Source organism: Medicago sativa, chromosome 2, assembly GCF_051527215.1.
Source record: "Medicago sativa cultivar Bolivia chromosome 2, Bolivia_mono, whole genome shotgun sequence".
In the NCBI taxonomy this organism is placed as follows: Eukaryota; Viridiplantae; Streptophyta; class Magnoliopsida; order Fabales; family Fabaceae; genus Medicago; species Medicago sativa.
In genome coordinates, this window is record NC_140750.1 from 21,144,935 (window position 1) to 21,162,986 (window position 18,052).

Consider the following 18,052-nt stretch of genomic DNA (forward strand, 5'->3'; position numbering starts at 1 on the left):
AGTTAACGAACTTAATTTTCAATTCAAATTCAGCTCATTTAGTTCATGAACCAAGTTCCACGAGTTAATTGTCGAGTCGAGTTCCGAACTATTTTCGAGTTGTCCTGGTTCATTGCCAGTCCTAACCTCCACTCAAATAAAAAAACATATGTTCCTTCTTTTTCTTTCTTTAGTACCGTTTGGGTTTCTTTTTCTCACTCAACACCTTTGTTTCGCTTAATATTTTTTATTTCGTTTTATGTTTAGAATTTTCCTGATTTTAATTTTTTAATGAACCTTAGCTACACGGATTTCGTTGAATGTTGAATGTCGAAATTTTTGTTATATGTTGAATGTTGAAAACTATTATTGCTAATTTTGTTATATGTTAGACATTGAATGTTTACAAATTTTGTATATGTTGTTAATATATACCTCCTAGATTTTAGGTTCTATATTTTTTTTTGGAAATGCTAACCGGTGCCCCGGGGCACTGGTTAAGGATACTAAAAAGGGAAATTATATAATAATTATTGCATTGAAAATTGTGTAATTAATCCATAAATAAGTCAACAAAGTTTCCTTTTATGGTAAGAATTTCCTTTCTTTGTATGCTTAACCAGTACCCCGGGGCACCGGTTAGCATGACCCTATTTTTTTCGGTCTTCCTCTACGTCTCCTAAATTGCCTCTAAGAATTAGAAAGTTTTAAAAAATTGCGTTTTTATTGTACTAAAGGTCTATTTTACTATGAGAGTCGAGCCTCCAATTTCATAAAAACAGTTATGTACAGGAGACTTGTAGCGTCCACTTCAAGCAATTAGAGTATACGATAGTGAGAATGACTATAACATTTAACTTTAAATATCTGACATCTCTTATCGAACAAATTGTTACTAGAATTGATTGAAAGCTCATCAAATTTTCGTGCAAACTGCAGAAAAAGAATTGGCTTAATTGCACTTTTGGCCCTCTATGTTTGCCATCGTAGCAATTTTGGCCCCCTAACAAAAAAAATGCAATTTTGACCCCTTAATTTTGCTATGTTTATGGAAATATGCTCTTTTGGCCCCTTATATTTACAAAAAAGTTGCGATTTTGGCCCCCTTTTTGGGACACATGGCGGCTTCTCAGCATAGTTGGGAAAATTAGGGGGTCAAAATTGCATTGTTTTTGTTAGGGGGCCAAAATTGCTACGACGACAAACATATGGGGTCAAAAGTGCATTTAAGCCAAAAGAATTCAATGCTCTTTTTTTAGAGGATTCTCTGTCAATACCTGTCCACTACTTTATTGGTTATTTGACTGGATTGAATTTACAAAACAAGAAAAGAGAAAACAACAAAATATCCAGTTTGTGATACCGATCTACAGACATTTTAGCAAAAGAACTGCACACGTATATCCAAACATCGACATTTCCAATGATATTTAATTAATGCTCTTAGTCAACATGGGAACCGTTGTTATTGCTTCCACTCAAATAAAATGGAACCCATCTTCACGGGTCAGTGATCATTAATTAATTATAGTTTGTGGCTAAACTCGGTGATTGATCAATCATAGCATTGAATTTGGTTGATTTATAAACTTAGTATTTCAACAAGTGGCTAATGTTATAGTAGTCTGAAACTTACTATTTCAACAGGAAAAAAAAAAAAAAACAATATTCATTCACGTTTGGTACCAACCCACTAAAGTTAAAAATCAAATAACAAGTGCTAATTTTCATTTTAGCAACATGTCACAGTTTTCTACCCAACTTGCTATTATTATTTTAGGCAAACTTTATATTAGATGAAGATATTGACAAAATTTGGCCAAAAAATCTTGAGACTGAAAAGGTGCGTAAGAGAATTAATATATTGCAGCCTAACGTGAGTTAATTCATGTTGGGGTTCAACATACATTAACTTATGCTGATATCCAGCATAAGTGTGAGTTAACTCACGTTATATATACCGAACACGAGTTAACTTATTGAGGTATTTTGATCAATTTATATGAAAGTGAGCAATTTTATATAGGAGAAAAGCAATTTTCCAGCAACTTAAGGATTTGGATGGCTCATTACTTTTAAAATTGAGCCTCTATTTATGTTTGAATATTATTACTTTTTCTACCCTATTTGTTTCTCGTGCGCCCTATTTTTTTTCTAAAAATACCCCTATTCCGGATTATATAATCCGAACTCCTTTTGGATTATATAATCTGAAACTTTTCGAGCCTTTTGAAGCTTGAAGCACCCTGAAGGATCTTGAAGCTAAGGTGCATTGGATGGGTTCGAATTACATAATCCGGAATGGTTTTAGACAGTTTAGCATTATATAATCCAAAATGTGTCAAACACCCCGTAAAAAGTCAACATTTGGGGTGAAAAAGGAGGTTTCCGAATTATATAATCCAGAATGTGCAAAATCATTCCGGATTATATAATCTGAACTGCATCAGCACAGAGACAGACTTGACTGTTTTGGCTGAAACACGCATTTGGCGCATTTGATTGCTTCTAAACGACATAACCATGCATTGACTATGTTCAAACAGAAAATTTAATTCAAAACAGAAATTAACAACACAACATAACTTTCAAAACATAACATTAATAAAAAAAATAAACATAAAAATTATCCAAATGTTACATCACCAAATATTCAAACATAACATAATCAAAAATAAAAATTATCCAATGATTACAACAAACATAATCAAAAATAAATCAGCCCCTGCCACCCCTAACATTACGCCAACGGCAATAAACCTTCCATCCATGAACCTCTCTCAAGACTTCCTCCAAATGAACCCATTCAGGATACCTTTGCGGCATAACACCACTGGACATAACAACATATACATGGTCTTTGATATGGCCCAACCTTCCACACAAATCCAAGAACCCATGCTCTCCATCCTCCTCATCAACAATCTCATCAAGGGCCTCCCGCTTTGGTGGTCTCGGGACCTGAACATCCTCCACTGGAAGAATCATGCGTGGATGTGAGATGTTATAATATCATCTGATGTATCCCTCTTCCGCCTCCACACCCTGCAGTGCACGGTGACCCAACTGCTGAGGTGTCAACACATGATCAAGCTGGTGCTGAAAGCGGTAGGTGATATCCACTAAGGTCGCCTGGGGAGGTGCACTCTCATGTGGATGTCTGGGGACTGTCTGCAAGTACCCAAACTGACGAAGCACCCGCTCCGGCAAATATCTCACCTTCCGTTTACCGTATCTGAGCCATCCAAAGTAAAGGCTGACCCGCTCAAACGGACATGCATGACGGTGCTCTCCATATAGGGCCATGATAATGCCCGCCAGATCCAGATGCCCTCTGTACTCGTCTTGTGCAGACAAACCCACCAGTGGTACGAAAAGCATGGCGCGTGGATGCTGACGTTCCCGATATCCACCCCACGCATCCATGTTGCCTATACCCCTGAAATGTTGATACACCCAAGTCTGCAACAAAGACAACCACATATAAATATACAAACAATCAACACTTACAGATGAAAAAACAAACATAATTATTTATTTATACATGCAACAAAGTCAAGTATCCTGACATATGCTTGGTGTTGTAATGGGAAACATTGTTAAGCTCCCTATACAAGTGTGATAGTGCAGCAGCTCCCCATGAATAACTAGCAACAAGCTCCAGGTCTCTGAAGTACTTCAGATAGGCAATATCCACATGGTAGGAACTCTTGTCAATGAAGAGTGTGATCCCTACCAAGTACAACAGATATATGTGGATAGCATACGCCCGTAACTTATGCACCTCCTCCATATCACCCTCATTATTAGCCTTCAACTGCTGCAAAAGACGCTCCTTGAAAATCCTCCTCAAGTAGCTAAACCGTGCATGTGCACCTCTGGTGTCAGTCACCTCCTCAATAACATCTCCCAGATCAGTCCCTAAATATTGAATCATCATCTCCACGGCGTTGTCCCTTGCCATACCCTTGTGGGCCAAAAACATGCCATCAATGGGGAGATGCAGAAAACATGACACATAATCAAGTGTCACTGTCATCTCCCCAAACGGAAGATGGAAGCTCGAAGTCTCCTCGTGCCACCTCTCCGCAAATGCAGAACACAGGTCGTGGTCAATATGGCTGTAACTGGTATCCTGAAGCCAAGAAAGACCAGTGACACTCAGTCTATCACGCCACCACCGTGTTGCCATTATAGCCATGTTCTCGTCATAATGTATGGCATCAATCTTCTTCCCATTGTTGATGCATTTTAAATTGCCTCGCCACTGCAAAAATTAAAAACAAAACATTAACATCAATTTCACAATAATCAGAAAAAATACATTACAAAAATAAACAACAGTTTACAATCATTAAAGTATCACGTTAATAGGTACCTCGTCATCAGTCGCCATCCTCGCCACATGAACATGGTACCTCGTCAACACAGTAGTGTCGTGTGGGCCACCAGGATAGTCATCTAGCACCGCAGGCTCTGGCTCCGGCACACACTTCCCCCGCCGTCGCTGCTGCTGGCAATCATCATTATCACCCACATCCTCCTCAGCCTTAACATCATCCTCCAGCTGATGATGATGCTCCATGTTCATCTGATCGTACTCTAGCTCAACCTGAGGCTGAGGCTCGTCGTCAGCATCAGCACGGCGTGCCCTGCCACCCCTACGCCTGGGAACTCTAACTCTACCTTCCGCCTCCATCTTCTGTCGACGCTTTCTTCTAACGGACGCATGCATAGCTAAGTTCTCCCCCTTCTGCGATCAATAGGATCCATACATGTAACATGCATAATAGGATAACACACAATCAACATAAAATACACAAAACAAGAAGGAAAAAAAACTAACGCTAGTACAGTTCAGATTTTAAAATCCGAAAAGCAATAATACAGTTCGGATTATAAAATCCGAACAACTTCAGTGTACAAGAAAAAAAAATGAACTAATTAACTTGCATGCAGAGGGAATTAGGACTAACCTTCACTTTTGTGTTTGTTAAACCTTCGAATGTGATGATTTTGAGCAAAACAAACTCCAACTTTGGACAAATTTGTGTGGTTCGGATTTTGGGATTAGGGAGAGAGAGAAAGTGAAAATGTAAAACTGTAACTTTGGGGAGGGGTGATTTTTCTTATATATATCAAAAAAAATCCGAATTTTATATTCCGAACTAGCTTACGTATTTTTTCGGATTGCATAATCCGAATGACATTTTCGTCTTTTTTGCAGGGCGCGTGAGTATACCATAGGGTGGGAAAAGTAATAGTCATATTTGAATTATGTACAAGTTTCTTTGCGAATGTGATTAGATTTGTGTTCCCAAAAAAAAAAATTCCTACAATAACCAAAAATAAAAAGTATCTCTACAAAATATGAAATTAATTTCTATTGATTCTCCGCAAAGGTGTCTTCTGGCAACAAAATCATTCCAGTAAGATAATGCATATATCCATAGTCTTTATGCATAAAAAATCTTTCTATTTACAATATTTAAATGAATGAGAGGTTTTCTTTAGAATGAAATGAAGGATGTATCAAAGAAGGAAGTAAATAATAGGTTTGATAGCAGTTTTCGCCCCCTAACTTTTACGAAGTTGTGATTTTGGCCCCTTAAGAAGAAAAAAACTACAAAATCGCCCCCTAAGTTTTGCAACTATAGCAGTTTTGGCCCCCCAAGGCAAAAAAAAAATAACACGTGGCACCTCACTTAGGTTGCCACGTCAGGGTAGACCGAGTCAAAATTGGCCTTGGGGGCCAAAACTGCCACAGGTGCAAAATTTAGGGGGCGGTTTTGTAGTTTTTTTCCTTAGGGGGCCAAAATCGCAACTTTGGAAAAGTTAGGAGGCTAAAACTGCTATTAAGCCTAAATAATAATCAATAAGGTGGACTATATGATAAAATATAGAGTAAATTACACTCGCATCCTTTAAGGTAAGTTTGAATTATACTTTCCTCCTCTCTTATGTTAAAATATATTATCTCTCTCTTGAAAAGTAAAATTTATACTTCCTCTCTTATGAGATGTTTGAATTACAACTTCCCACCATTAAGTAGCTTAGGTGGTTCACCATCTTTGTATATAACTCAGATCAATCACATCATTAAAGTTATTAGATGAATTAATTTGTTTGTTATAAAATTAGTTTGTTATATACTTCTTCCATCCCAAATTATATGATGTTTTGGTCATTTTACACAAATTAAGAAATGTAATTAATGTTGCATTGAAAAGAGAAATTATAAGTAATTTTTTTTTGAAAGAATTATAAGTAATTTTATAAAAGTATCCTTCATTAATTGTATAGGATAGATAAATGAAAGAAGTAGAAAGTAACATTTAATGTTGCATTACTATTGGTAAAACGACTTATAATTTAAGATAAATATTTTCTCCAAGCAACTTACGATTTAGGATGGAGGGAGTAGCACATATCCAGGATATGATATCCTTGTAACTTGTGCTTCTAGTTTACTTCCTTTCATATTTTTCAAACCTCCTTCAAGTAGGACTGTTCCAAGTTCCATATTTTTTTTTAAAATGGAATCAACCTTGTTGGGATTGATCCCAAACCGAACTGAACTTCTCAATTTGTTCAATTCAACATGCTTTACCTTTTCAAACCCAAACTGTGTTGAACAACCATTTAACTTTGCACCACCAACACATTATATTCTTCTCTACTGACAAACTTTCAGAGGCAAGACACAATACATCCTCTAAGTTGGTTAGCAAAAACATAAATTCAATGGTTTTAAAACAATGATGAAAAACATGGCAATTCTAAATTTCTAACTGAATCACTCAAATCGGCCTCAAGTCACAAGGTGGGAGGAGTTTTCTGAATTTCTAAGCTTTTAACATGGCAATTCTAGAAAAATAATGATGAAACTTTAGTAATAAACCAGATATTTTGGCTTCCAAATTACTCCAAATTCGGCATGTTAAGGTTGCAAAGATGGAAATTATGCATCGTAAATTGTGCTAATTTATTTATCACAGGATTGAAATTTAATGTTTCTCTATAAATACTTGCTTTTGTAGAAACCTTAACATGTGTCCTAAGGGTACAAGTTAACATGACCCTTTTCCAAATAGCCCTAATTAAATTTCGCGAAGTTATAGCCAAGAGTGTAAATGGAAGGTTGGTGATGGTCTCCGTGTGTGTGTTATGCATGAAATGTGACGTAGAAATGCAACGTCAGCTTGGGATCCTTCTCCCAACTCGATAATTTATTAAGCCAAACTTGATTTCTGTAACTTTGATAATTTCTGGTGGATATTATCCTGCTCGAATTATAGAACTACAGAAATGGTAGAACTTTCATGATCTAGAACCAAAAAAATTGTCCCTAACATCAAAAATGGCTAACAACTATAACTATCATTAAGCTGATCTATTAGAATACTCCTTAACCAATGCTGCAAAAAGTGAATGCCTTTCAAGCAAACGTGATGGCTTGTCATATTCCTTTGCAAATCCTGCCAAAAATATCAAATACCCCACAATTCATTATTCAACCAATCTAACTCTATATTTATTTCATACAATAATTGCATTATTAAAAGACAGAAACACTTGGGATTAAAGGTGTGTTCGCTATTTAATATTAATGTTGCACGGCATATATCATTAGTGTCTTTGTTGTGTACGGTTTGAATGTAAATGTGTTTATGATTCAGTTTGTTATAAAAACACATATAGATATATAACATAAACATAAACATACCTGCATCTATGACCAAAACCCTGTCACAATCCATAACTGTTGGTATTCTGTGAGCAATGCTAATAATCGTACGATCTGCAAAATCCTCTCTGATGATCTTTTGTATCACAGCATCAGTTTGCGAATCAACTGATGCTGTTGCTTCATCCATGAATAGTATTTTGCTGCGTTTTAGCATGATCCTTCCCAGGCATAGAAGTTGCCTTTGCCCCACACTCCAGTTGTCTCCACCATCAACCACTAACAAAATAGTATAATAAACACATTTCAGCTCATACATTCTTATAACAATGAGAATATGATATCTATGAGAAGAGTTTATTTGATCACCTAAAGCGTCGAGTTTCTCAGGCTTTGCAGCCACCACTTCTTTCAATTGGCACCGCTCAAGACTCTGCAGAAACAAAGATGAACATTAACATATTAACTGAATTTCATCCATGTATGTAGGATGTTATTCTGCACTTTTCTTCTCCCTTTTGCAGTGCACATAGAATGATCTGGTCAATTAGTTTTTGGATCTTTAAATATTTTTTATTTATTTTTGGATCTTTAAATTCAGACCTTCTGATTTCAGTCAAACGGTCAATATATTGACTACAATACTACAGAATTCCCTAACTGTATAGTATCTATTGACAATCAATTAAAAACTCAGACCATATTAAAATAATTTCTGCAAGGGCATTGTTATTATATGGATGCTTGAGAGAGCTTATCTTGTGACATAAATACTTATATAAGTATTTTAAAGATCATATGAAAATAGTTTATGATATATCCATTTTTTTTAAGAAGCCACCGAAATTGGCACCAGGGAGAATCGAAAATAAGACCTTGAGAGGAGCACATTCCGAGGCCCCAAGCCAACACCACCAGACCTACCCAAGTGGGTTTATGCAGATTCTGCCCTTATTTCATCTTCAATCATAAAAGCAGCTTGTGTCTATGAAGCACTTATTGAATAAGTTATTTATCCAAACACTCCTTATAGGCTATATGCTCATGCAAGAATTTCATAACATAAAAATAAAACAAACAAGCAAATATGAAGTGTATTATATACCTTCCAAATTTCTTCTTCTGAATACAATCCAAGAGGATCAATGTTGGTTCTTACTGTTCCTTGAAAGAGGACAGGCTCTTGTGGAATAATTCCAAAACGTGACCTCAAATCATGAAGGCCAACATTGGAAATGTTAATACCATCAATGATTATTTTTCCAGCTGAAGGCTCAATCAACCTAAACAACACTTGGATGAGTGTTGATTTTCCACTTCCTGTACGCCCAACAACACCGACTTTTTCTCCACCTTCAATTGTTAGAGAGACTCCCTTAAGAACTAGAGGAGTGTTTGGCCTATACCTAACCTGCTCACACCATTTAATAACGAAATATATTAAATATGTACAAGTTAAAGAATGCATGTTACTACTGTTTCAAAAAAAAAAGAAAATAATGCATGTTACTATGAGAAATTCTTGATCAGTACCATTGCGTAGAAAACTACTACCGTTTACTTTTGGTGTTTCCAAAAATAATGGTGTTTCCTGTTTCTATCTCTACATCATATTTTACTTTTCAACATTTCATGCTTCACAATATTCTCAATTCTGAACTAAACATATTGTCCTAAAGAGTATGCAAAATATTTAAAACCTAAGTAACCAACACATACTTCTTTTCCCAAATGGTATACACTAATTTTGGTTTATTTATGCAGGTTCTCAGTTCTCACCACATATTAAATTGACTAATCTTGCAAATAGTATATACCTGTAAATTATGTAACTCTATAGTTCCATGACTAGGCCAATTCTGAGGTGGAGACTTATCAGCAATTTTCCATGGAGCTTCTGATGGAAGGTTAGTAAACTGTTTTATCCTCTCAACAGAAACCATTTTGTTTTCAACACTGCAAGTCATTGTTATGGTAAATGACAAGAGACCACTCAAAGACAGTCCATATGATAGAGACAAACCAACATATTCTGCAAAACCAAAATTATATCCAAGTGGAACAATTCTTTGTTAGGAAAACATCATTCATAATGAATGGTTATGCATTACAAAATTCATTATTTATGGCATGTTTGAATTGAATTATTTGAGCTTAACTACTAGCATGAGTACTTGTGAGACTATTTTGGAGAGCTTATGGAAACAACTTATGACATATGTATAAGCTGTTTTCAGCTTATTTCTATAGCTTCTCAAAGATTACATACGAAAATAATTTATAGCTTATAAGAAAATAGTTTATTATAATATATTATAGAAATCGCTTATACATAGCACTTGTATCGTAAGCATTTATGTTGGAAGCGCTTAATAGATGTGTTTATCCAAACAGAAGCTTAGTTTTTGTTTAAAATGTGTGAAATAGGGTTTTAAAAAAGTCTGTGATTGCGATCTTAGTCACGGCATTAAGATTTATAATGTCAATGTGACCACTGTGATTATCAACAAAAGGACCATGACCACAACGTTATTGTGACCGAGTTTTAAAACCTAAGTATTGACCATGATAATGTGGTTAGATGAAAAGATGATGAAAGGGATTGTACCTGGCTTAACAATAGCACTTGGCAAAAAGATCATAAAAAGGGTGGCAATGCAAAGGAAAACAACTCCCATATAGTCCAAACGAAAACCAAGCCATTCATTTGCACCATTGTTATGAAAATCCATTCTTAGACTTGCATTCACCCTGTCAATATTTTCTTGAGAAAATGCATTCTGCTTTCTTAAGCTACGGATTGTCATAACACCAGAAATGGTCTCTGAAAAGTGATGAATCACCGGAGCTTTTGTGATTGAATCAAGTCGAGTCAATTCCCTAGAAGTTGCAAGATAAAATTTCTGCAAACCAGAACAATGAGTGTCAAAATGCACCAGATATAGTCTAAATGAGAGAGCTTATGACATGTCTATAACCTGTTTTCAGTTTGATTTTCTTTATTCTGTTGTGATAGAAACATCTTATACAATAAGTACTTATGCTATAAGCGCTTAATTAATTTGTTTATCCAAACAAGACAAATACTACTACTACTACTACTATTATTATTATTATATACTGTTGCTGCAAATTTAAATTGGAGTAAGTATATCATACCCTATACCAGTTGTTGAGCCAAAACAGTGGAATTAAGAGGAAGACAGTCTCCCAAGAATTCTGACATGTGACAATGAGGATACTGAATAATGATAAGTATGCTACCATTACAAAGTTTACCAACATTGGAATTGATATATCAACCCAAAGTATATCGGTAGATACCTAAGCAATTCATAATAAAAGTAGAGTTAGAAAGTCCGAACAATTTAGATGGTCAATGCAGTTCAAAAACATGGTTAATTCCGTCTGGCAGATGGTTAATGAATGTAAAGGCGTTGCAACTAATTAATCATCAACAGAGCACAATTAACCACAATTTTCAGGTGCATATTGAAACACAATTAAACCAAACATCAAAAGGGATGTTACGTGAAACTCACACGACTCAAAATTCTGCCAGAAGGAGTAGTATCAAAGAATGACATTGGTGCATGAAGGATACTTTGAAGCAATCCAATGAAGAAGCTTTGAGATGTCTTTAAACCCCAATAAGTAAACAAGAGAGCTCTCACCATAACAACTATGCATGCAACAACAGCTATAACGGCATAGACAGTAATGAAAGTGAAAGAAGGAATGCCAGAATCATCTGCAGTAGCAATTGCTAGCCAATAATCACCAGCCAAAAATGACAGCATCCAAGCCACTGACATTGCTACCATTAGTGCTATTCCCCACCATCCAAATGCTTCTGTGAAATAATGTTTGTATACTGTAAGGTTTACACGTCCAGTTTCTCTTTCCTCGTCTTCAATGAGCTTTGCTGCAGTTTTATCAGACTTAGGTTTATCTAGAGAAGACTGCTTTTCTAGCGCTCTTTCTTTTTCTTTCGAAGCGATGCGAGCTAATTTTGGAGACTGAGCAGATTCATCGCTAGTTTTATCACTTGTTTCTGCAATTTCCATTGAGGATTCATGAGCTGCCACAAGTGCACCAAAATCTAGACCTGCTTTGAGAAGTTCATCATACTTTCCACTTTGTACTACTCTCCCTTCACGCATCACCTTTAAAGTTGGTATCAAAATAAGGCAAATATATTAGATTTGAATGAAATTTTTTTCCAAATCCAAGAAAATAAATGTTATAATAACAGGTATATAAGCACGTGGATTTGACTACTCTGAAGTTAGTATTTCACTTTAGTCAACGAGAAATCCAATCGTTGATATTCCAACACATCTATGATTTGTTATGCATGTGCTCAGAATACTAATAGTGATTTTCTCATCAACAATTGAGACCTAAGACTATGATTGATTAATTAGAGGATCAAAATCCAATAGAGATAGGAATAAAATATGTGTGCGTGTGTGTGTAAATAATGCAATTTATTTTCCAAATTTTTGGTGATATCATAATAAAATACATATATCATACCATTATAGAGTCAACATTATGCAAGAAATCAACTTGGTGGGTTACAAGTAAAACAGTCTTATCTTTGAGAGCTCCCATGATACATTCCTGTAACAAGATTGAAAAAAATCAGGAATTCATCATTTATGATGGAATCAAATATCATTTTGATTGATATAATATATTGTTTCTAATTATTATTTACTCAATAATGTTTCTAATCTTAAAAACATTACATCACTAAAAACAAAAAATGGAGCTATTTAACACTGCTTGTAACTTACAAGTTGTAAATTTTTGCTTACCTTAAAAATAAATGATCCTGTTTCAGCATCAACAGCACTGAATACATCATCAAGGAGATAGATGTCAGTGTCATGATATACAGCTCTAGCAAGTTGTACGCGTTGTTTCTGGCCACCGCTGAGGTTAATACCTCGCTCTCCAATCTCAGTTTCATCACCATCTTCCATCATTTCAAGATCCTTTTCAAGGCAGCACACTCTTAAAGTTTCCCTGTACTTTTCCAAGTTCATTGGTAAGCCAAACAGTATGTTTTCTTTGATGGTTGCATTCTGAATCCATGATGTTTGTGCTACATATGCCGTCGTCCCACAAACTCTGACCTGTAAGATTTTACAAGTAATGATGATAATTGTAAAAGATAAAAGTAAATTTTCACAGTACATTCACAAAACAATAAAATGTTTTCGAACACATTTGAAAGTATAGTCATGAATTCTTGTAACGAAAAAATTGCACCGACTGAAACAGTCTCACAAATGTTTATGTCAATAGATAAGCTCAAATAAGCCATTACAAACAGGCCCTACAGTTGATAAGCACGGTTAATTCTTTCCCATGTGTCTTACATGATGATGAACGGAACAACCTTGAGAATGCAATGAATTTAAATATCATATGATATCCATGAGTATAATACTATCGTAGGATATGTGGCATATACTTTTTTTGAATATGATCATGAATGAATTAATACCAAGGTTTTAGGTTTCAGGTTGTAACCCACAGTAGAAAATTGTGGACAAATGCGGCTATGTGATCCAAAATGCTGTTGCAGATAATGTTTTGGCCACTATTACAGTTTTTAACAACAATTTCTAGCCTTATTGTTACAAATCTTTTTTGCAATAAATACTAATCTTTAGCAGAAGAAAATAACTTGAAGTGCAAAAAATTAAATAAACTGCATGAGTCCAAAGCAAGCATAGCATACCTTTCCTGAGATCTTGAACATTTCTCCCAACACAGAAGCCAATAATGAAGACTTGCCTGATCCAACAGTTCCTACAATAGCAGCATGGTCCCCTTTCTTAATTACCAACTCTTCAACTGTCAACGCCTCATTCTCATCCTTATCATCCCATGAAAATTTCCCATCTTTTATCTCCACAGCTACATCACCATCACAATTCTCCTCTCGTTGCACTGCATTCTCATCCATTTCCTTACTCACCATGAACTCATCCAACCTCCCTAAAGATATTGTTGCTTGAGAAATCATGATAAGAGCTTGCGGGAAAGTCCTCATAGGCTCTTGAAGAATCTTGATAATTGAAGATATTGTAAAAACAGTGCCGGCATTCAAAGGAATTCCAATAAAAGTTGAAGTTCCAAAGGTAAGAACAGTTACGGCTAATGGAGCAGTACCTAAAACTCCTATGTTAACTGCAAAATAGTACAAGAATTTCGCAATCCATCCATGCTCGGCTTCACGAAATTGTTGAATTTTGTTACCAAAGTACTCTTCCCACGCTTGAAACTTAATCACACGCATGTTGTTAAGCAACTCGTTTGTCGCCTTCATCCTCGAATCGCGGCTCGTCATTATCTTAAATTGGAAACGATTACTACTCTTCGTTCGATAGAGCGTGAAGAGAAACACTATGCTAGTTCCAAGCACTGCTGCAAGTACTGATAGACCAACATAGCTATACATAAGAGCCAATGCAGCACCAACTTGTAATGGCATCAACCATATAGGATGAAACTGCATCATCAAATCTGAGAGCTGTTGAGCATCAACAGCCATGTGATTAACAATTTGGCCAGTTCCATGAGCTTGTCTTGAAGAACTTGACAGCCTTAAACCCTTTTTGTAAACTGAAGTGATTATGGTCGAACGAATAAGCATACCGAGTTTTTGAGAGTGGAAGTTGAATTGATGAACACTAAGTACCTCAACTGATTTTGCTGCAAAAAGGATACATATCAAAACAATACCTTCACTAGTCGTACTATCTTTCCTTGACGTGTAATCAACAAAACTCTGAATCAACAAGGGACCAACATACATAACACAAAGCCTAATGATTGCAATGAAGCCCGTGAAAACTATTTGTTTCGAAAAACACCTAAAAAGGGTAACTCCAACTGGATGCTTACTGTTTTCCTCTGGTTTTGGCCAATTTTTTTGAAAAAGTTCTGACATTTTTTCCGCTCTAAAATCAAGAGGAAGTGAAGGTACATCTTCTAGTTTAAGGGGTGTTTTGTAACCTTTATTGAGTAAAGGGTTCATCCAAAACCACCCTGTTTTGGACAAAAATGAAGAACAAGCATAAGGACTCAAAGTTCTATCGGTCGAAACCGATGGATATGTTGCTACTACATCGGATATTCTTATCACATGAATACCTGATGACCCTTTTACGGATATCACAAAAAAGAACAGAGATAATGGAAAATTAACCAAAGAGAATATGTCATCTATTCTCAAACTAAGCTCCAACTTTTCTTCACCGACAGTTATCAATCGAACAATAGCCGAAGCAGCAAACAAAGTAGCAATCACAAAGTTCGTTATCCAATAGATTCTTAGTGATAAAGGGTGTTTGGAAGATTTGAACTTTTTCTCATGTATCATTAGAATCACTATCACTATGTTGGTTATTGCTTGAAACAACCGAAAAAGTGCTTCTATTTGTTTCCATGAAGAAAGGTTATTGGTTTGAGTAAAAGCCAAGATTCCTAGAACAGTATAACTTATAGCCAAAAGGGTAGTTACCAAAAAGGCTAGTTTGAACCAAAAGGTGATTCTATAATCAGAATCTTTGTCCTGCAGAAGTGGTTTTGTGATTGAGGAGCTAGTGTTTGCTCTTGAATAGAATCTTGAATATAGTTTGTGAGCTGCAAAAGCTAAGAGAAAGAACAAAAACAAGGAATCAAGAGCAGAAACAAGAAGTCTCTGAGGACATGGAGATAGCAAAATGAACCTTAACCATTGAATAATGAGTTCTGGTGTAGAGGAAGATGAATCTACAGGCAAAAGGGTGCATGAAGGAGAAGTTAGCCATGAAGACGAAGACATTGTTAAGAGATTATTATGTGATGAAAACTGACAAGGTTTCATATCATGTTTATGTAATGTTACATACTAGAAAATATGTAACAAGTTTGATACATGATTATGATGCATGAAGAGAATATAAAATAGAATTTGATACTCTAAATGATTGAACAAAAGAGAGAAGAAGCGTAGTGTAGAGAGAAAAAGGGGTGTGAAATGGAATGAATGAAGTTCAATAAGAACACGGAAAGGGTATAGAAGGAATGTGAACATGTGAATGTGTTAATGGTGGAGGCCAGAGTGTTGTTTCTGTTGGATTTTGTTTGTAAAGTGGAACATCATGGTAATAAAATAAGCACCATGCGAACCACGCTATCAGTATACTAAAAAAATATCCAAATAAAATCAGTATACTAAAAAAATATCCAAATAAAATATAGTAGATAGCATGTAACTGTACTTGTGTCGTATGTAACTATACTCAATGTGAATTCTTAGTCATTTAAAACTTGGTACCTGATAGGTAGGTAATTCATTGACAAGAAAATTTTTGAGGTCTTGTAAAACTCAAGGTCTCGTTTTAACATCTCATTTATAAGTAGATTCCGCAATAGTTTTTATTAAATTAATCATTTTGCTTGTTTATTAGTGAGACTCGTTTAAAACTTTTGTTATAGTGCTTATTAAATACTTTGATTAAAAAATTATAAATTAGTTATTTGTATAGGTGGGTCCCGTTGATCTTAATGGGTCTCTCAAAAAAATATAATAATTAAATTAACTTTTTGTTGAATAATATGTATTAACTTTTTGTGGAGAAAAAGATCTATATTTGTTTATCAAGACAAGAGTACATAAGAATGATAATGATTTTTTTTTGAAGGAAGAATGATAATGATTGGCTTGCTGCTTTATTTTTAGATAGCCGACGTCGTATATCAGACTGAATTTATTTGAATATTTTTTCAATTTAGTATTTTCCAAAGATCAAATTGTAAATGTTCACATCATCTAATCAAGTGATCCCAATTTTCATGTGGATTATTGTACTTTAGGGTGTGTTTGGATTGAGGGTTTAGGAGGGAGAAGGGAGGGGAGGGTTCACTTTTCATTTTTAAATCACGGACACTATAAAATGTTTTTTAAAAAGTTAACAAATTAACATGATAAACAATTATATAATACTTCAATCACACTTAATTTATTTTAGAAAAACATGTTATATAGTCCGTAATTTAAAAAAGAAAAGTAAACCCTCCCCTCCCTTCCCCTCCTAAACCCTCAATCCAAACACACCCTTAGAGTTTAGTTGGTACGCACTCAACATTTAATTATTTAATATCATATTATTTTTTTAAATAAATTTAAAATTGAATTAGTTTTTCTTACATGTTATTAAAGGAGTGGGATTTTACCTTAAAGGAGTGGGATAAGGTTACACGCACCACCACACTCTCAGAGAGGGCAACCAAAGTGCGGACTTTACGGCAAAACTAGGAGCCTCTGCAGATGATGTTTGGACAGTTCATTCCTCTCTTCCTGAAGGTCTGTTACCGCTTCTTAGGACGGAAGAATTGGGAAGTCTCTTCACTGGGAACTAGTTGTTTTATCTTCTGTTCCTGTTTTCCTTTCCCTTTCCTGTTTCTTTTTATTTAATTAGCCTTGTTACCAAAAAAAAAAGGAGTGGGATCTAAAAGTGGTGACTTTGTAAAGGGAGATAGGTGAAGAGAGAAATGATAGTTAAGATGAGAGAGGGTCATGGTACATTTTCTTCCACGAAGTTACCAAATCACAATTCACAATTTTTAGGCTATATTTGGATAACCTAAAACTAACGGAACAGAATGGAGTGGAACGGAACGGAATGAAATGAAATGGAATGGACATAACGGAATAAAGATTACATCCCATCGTTTAGATACTTTATGGTGGAATGATACTAATTTTTCATTCTATTGTTTGGAAATTTGACTGAACGGAATGAATTCTAATTTTACCCTTTATTTAAAATAACATCAATATATTGAATTCTCAACTCAATTCAATTAATATGTTAATTTTGGCTAATATTAGTAATGACTTGCTATCTTTATTTTTTGAATGGCTAATATTAATGACATACAATTTTTCTTTTTTGAACCGCTAATATTATTGATGATCCCGAACCATTCAAGACGAGCTATAAGGGATTAAGATAAACAACAACTCATGTAAAAAACACAAGGAACACCAACAGGGAGAGTATGCAACAAACACACCGTCCTAGGAAAAGAAAAACACCAAACGGCCATGCCTATGACAGAAACAGAGTACCCATTAAAACATACACCGAGAATACTCTAATGAACTCCGAATCAGCACCCATAGGCAAGCCAAGCCAAACCTATGCAGCAGCAAGCTGTTGAAGACAGCACATGCTCGTGCAGCAAAAAAAAAAAAGAGGAAATGATACGCACCTAAATAAAATTGGGAATAAAAAGTAGGGACAAAAAGGTAATTGGATTACTAATGTGTTCCATTTCATTGGATACACCCCAAGTTGAGGGAATGGAAAATTGACT

General features: G+C 35.3%; 2 protein-coding genes across 2 annotated transcripts; both read right to left on the minus strand.

Moving 5' to 3' along the window:
* Positions 1-2,991: 2,991 nt before the first annotated feature.
* Positions 2,992-3,405, minus strand: LOC146945432 (uncharacterized). Its single transcript, XM_085748067.1, has one exon. The coding sequence runs from the start codon at positions 3,403-3,405 to the stop codon at positions 2,992-2,994; it is 414 nt and encodes a 137-aa protein (XP_085604193.1).
* A 3,771-nt stretch (positions 3,406-7,176) lies between these two features.
* On the minus strand, positions 7,177-15,781 carry LOC146945433 (ABC transporter C family member 14-like). Its single transcript, XM_085743759.1, has 11 exons — positions 13,422-15,781; positions 12,490-12,810; positions 12,206-12,292; positions 11,209-11,832; positions 10,826-10,990; positions 10,275-10,569; positions 9,484-9,698; positions 8,772-9,077; positions 8,036-8,099; positions 7,706-7,945; positions 7,177-7,457 (listed from the first exon to the last, which is right to left on the minus strand). The coding sequence occupies exons 1-11, from the start codon at positions 15,552-15,554 to the stop codon at positions 7,363-7,365; spliced, it is 4,545 nt and encodes a 1,514-aa protein (XP_085599885.1). The 5' UTR covers positions 15,555-15,781; the 3' UTR covers positions 7,177-7,362.
* Between the last annotated feature and the right edge of the window lie 2,271 nt (positions 15,782-18,052).

Excerpts from the sequence above, each read along its gene's own strand:
- LOC146945433 (XM_085743759.1), bottom strand. The coding sequence starts at position 15,554 with ATGAAACCTTGTCAGTTTTCATCACATAATAATCTCTTAACAATGTCT. Across the intron at positions 10,570-10,825 it reads GGCTCAACAACTGGTATAGG|AAATTTTATCTTGCAACTTC; the intron begins GTATGATATACT and ends TCTGGTTTGCAG. Across the intron at positions 7,946-8,035 it reads TGAGAAACTCGACGCTTTAG|TGGTTGATGGTGGAGACAAC; the intron begins GTGATCAAATAA and ends CTATTTTGTTAG.
- LOC146945432 (XM_085748067.1), bottom strand. The coding sequence starts at position 3,405 with ATGGATGCGTGGGGTGGATATCGGGAACGTCAGCATCCACGCGCCATG.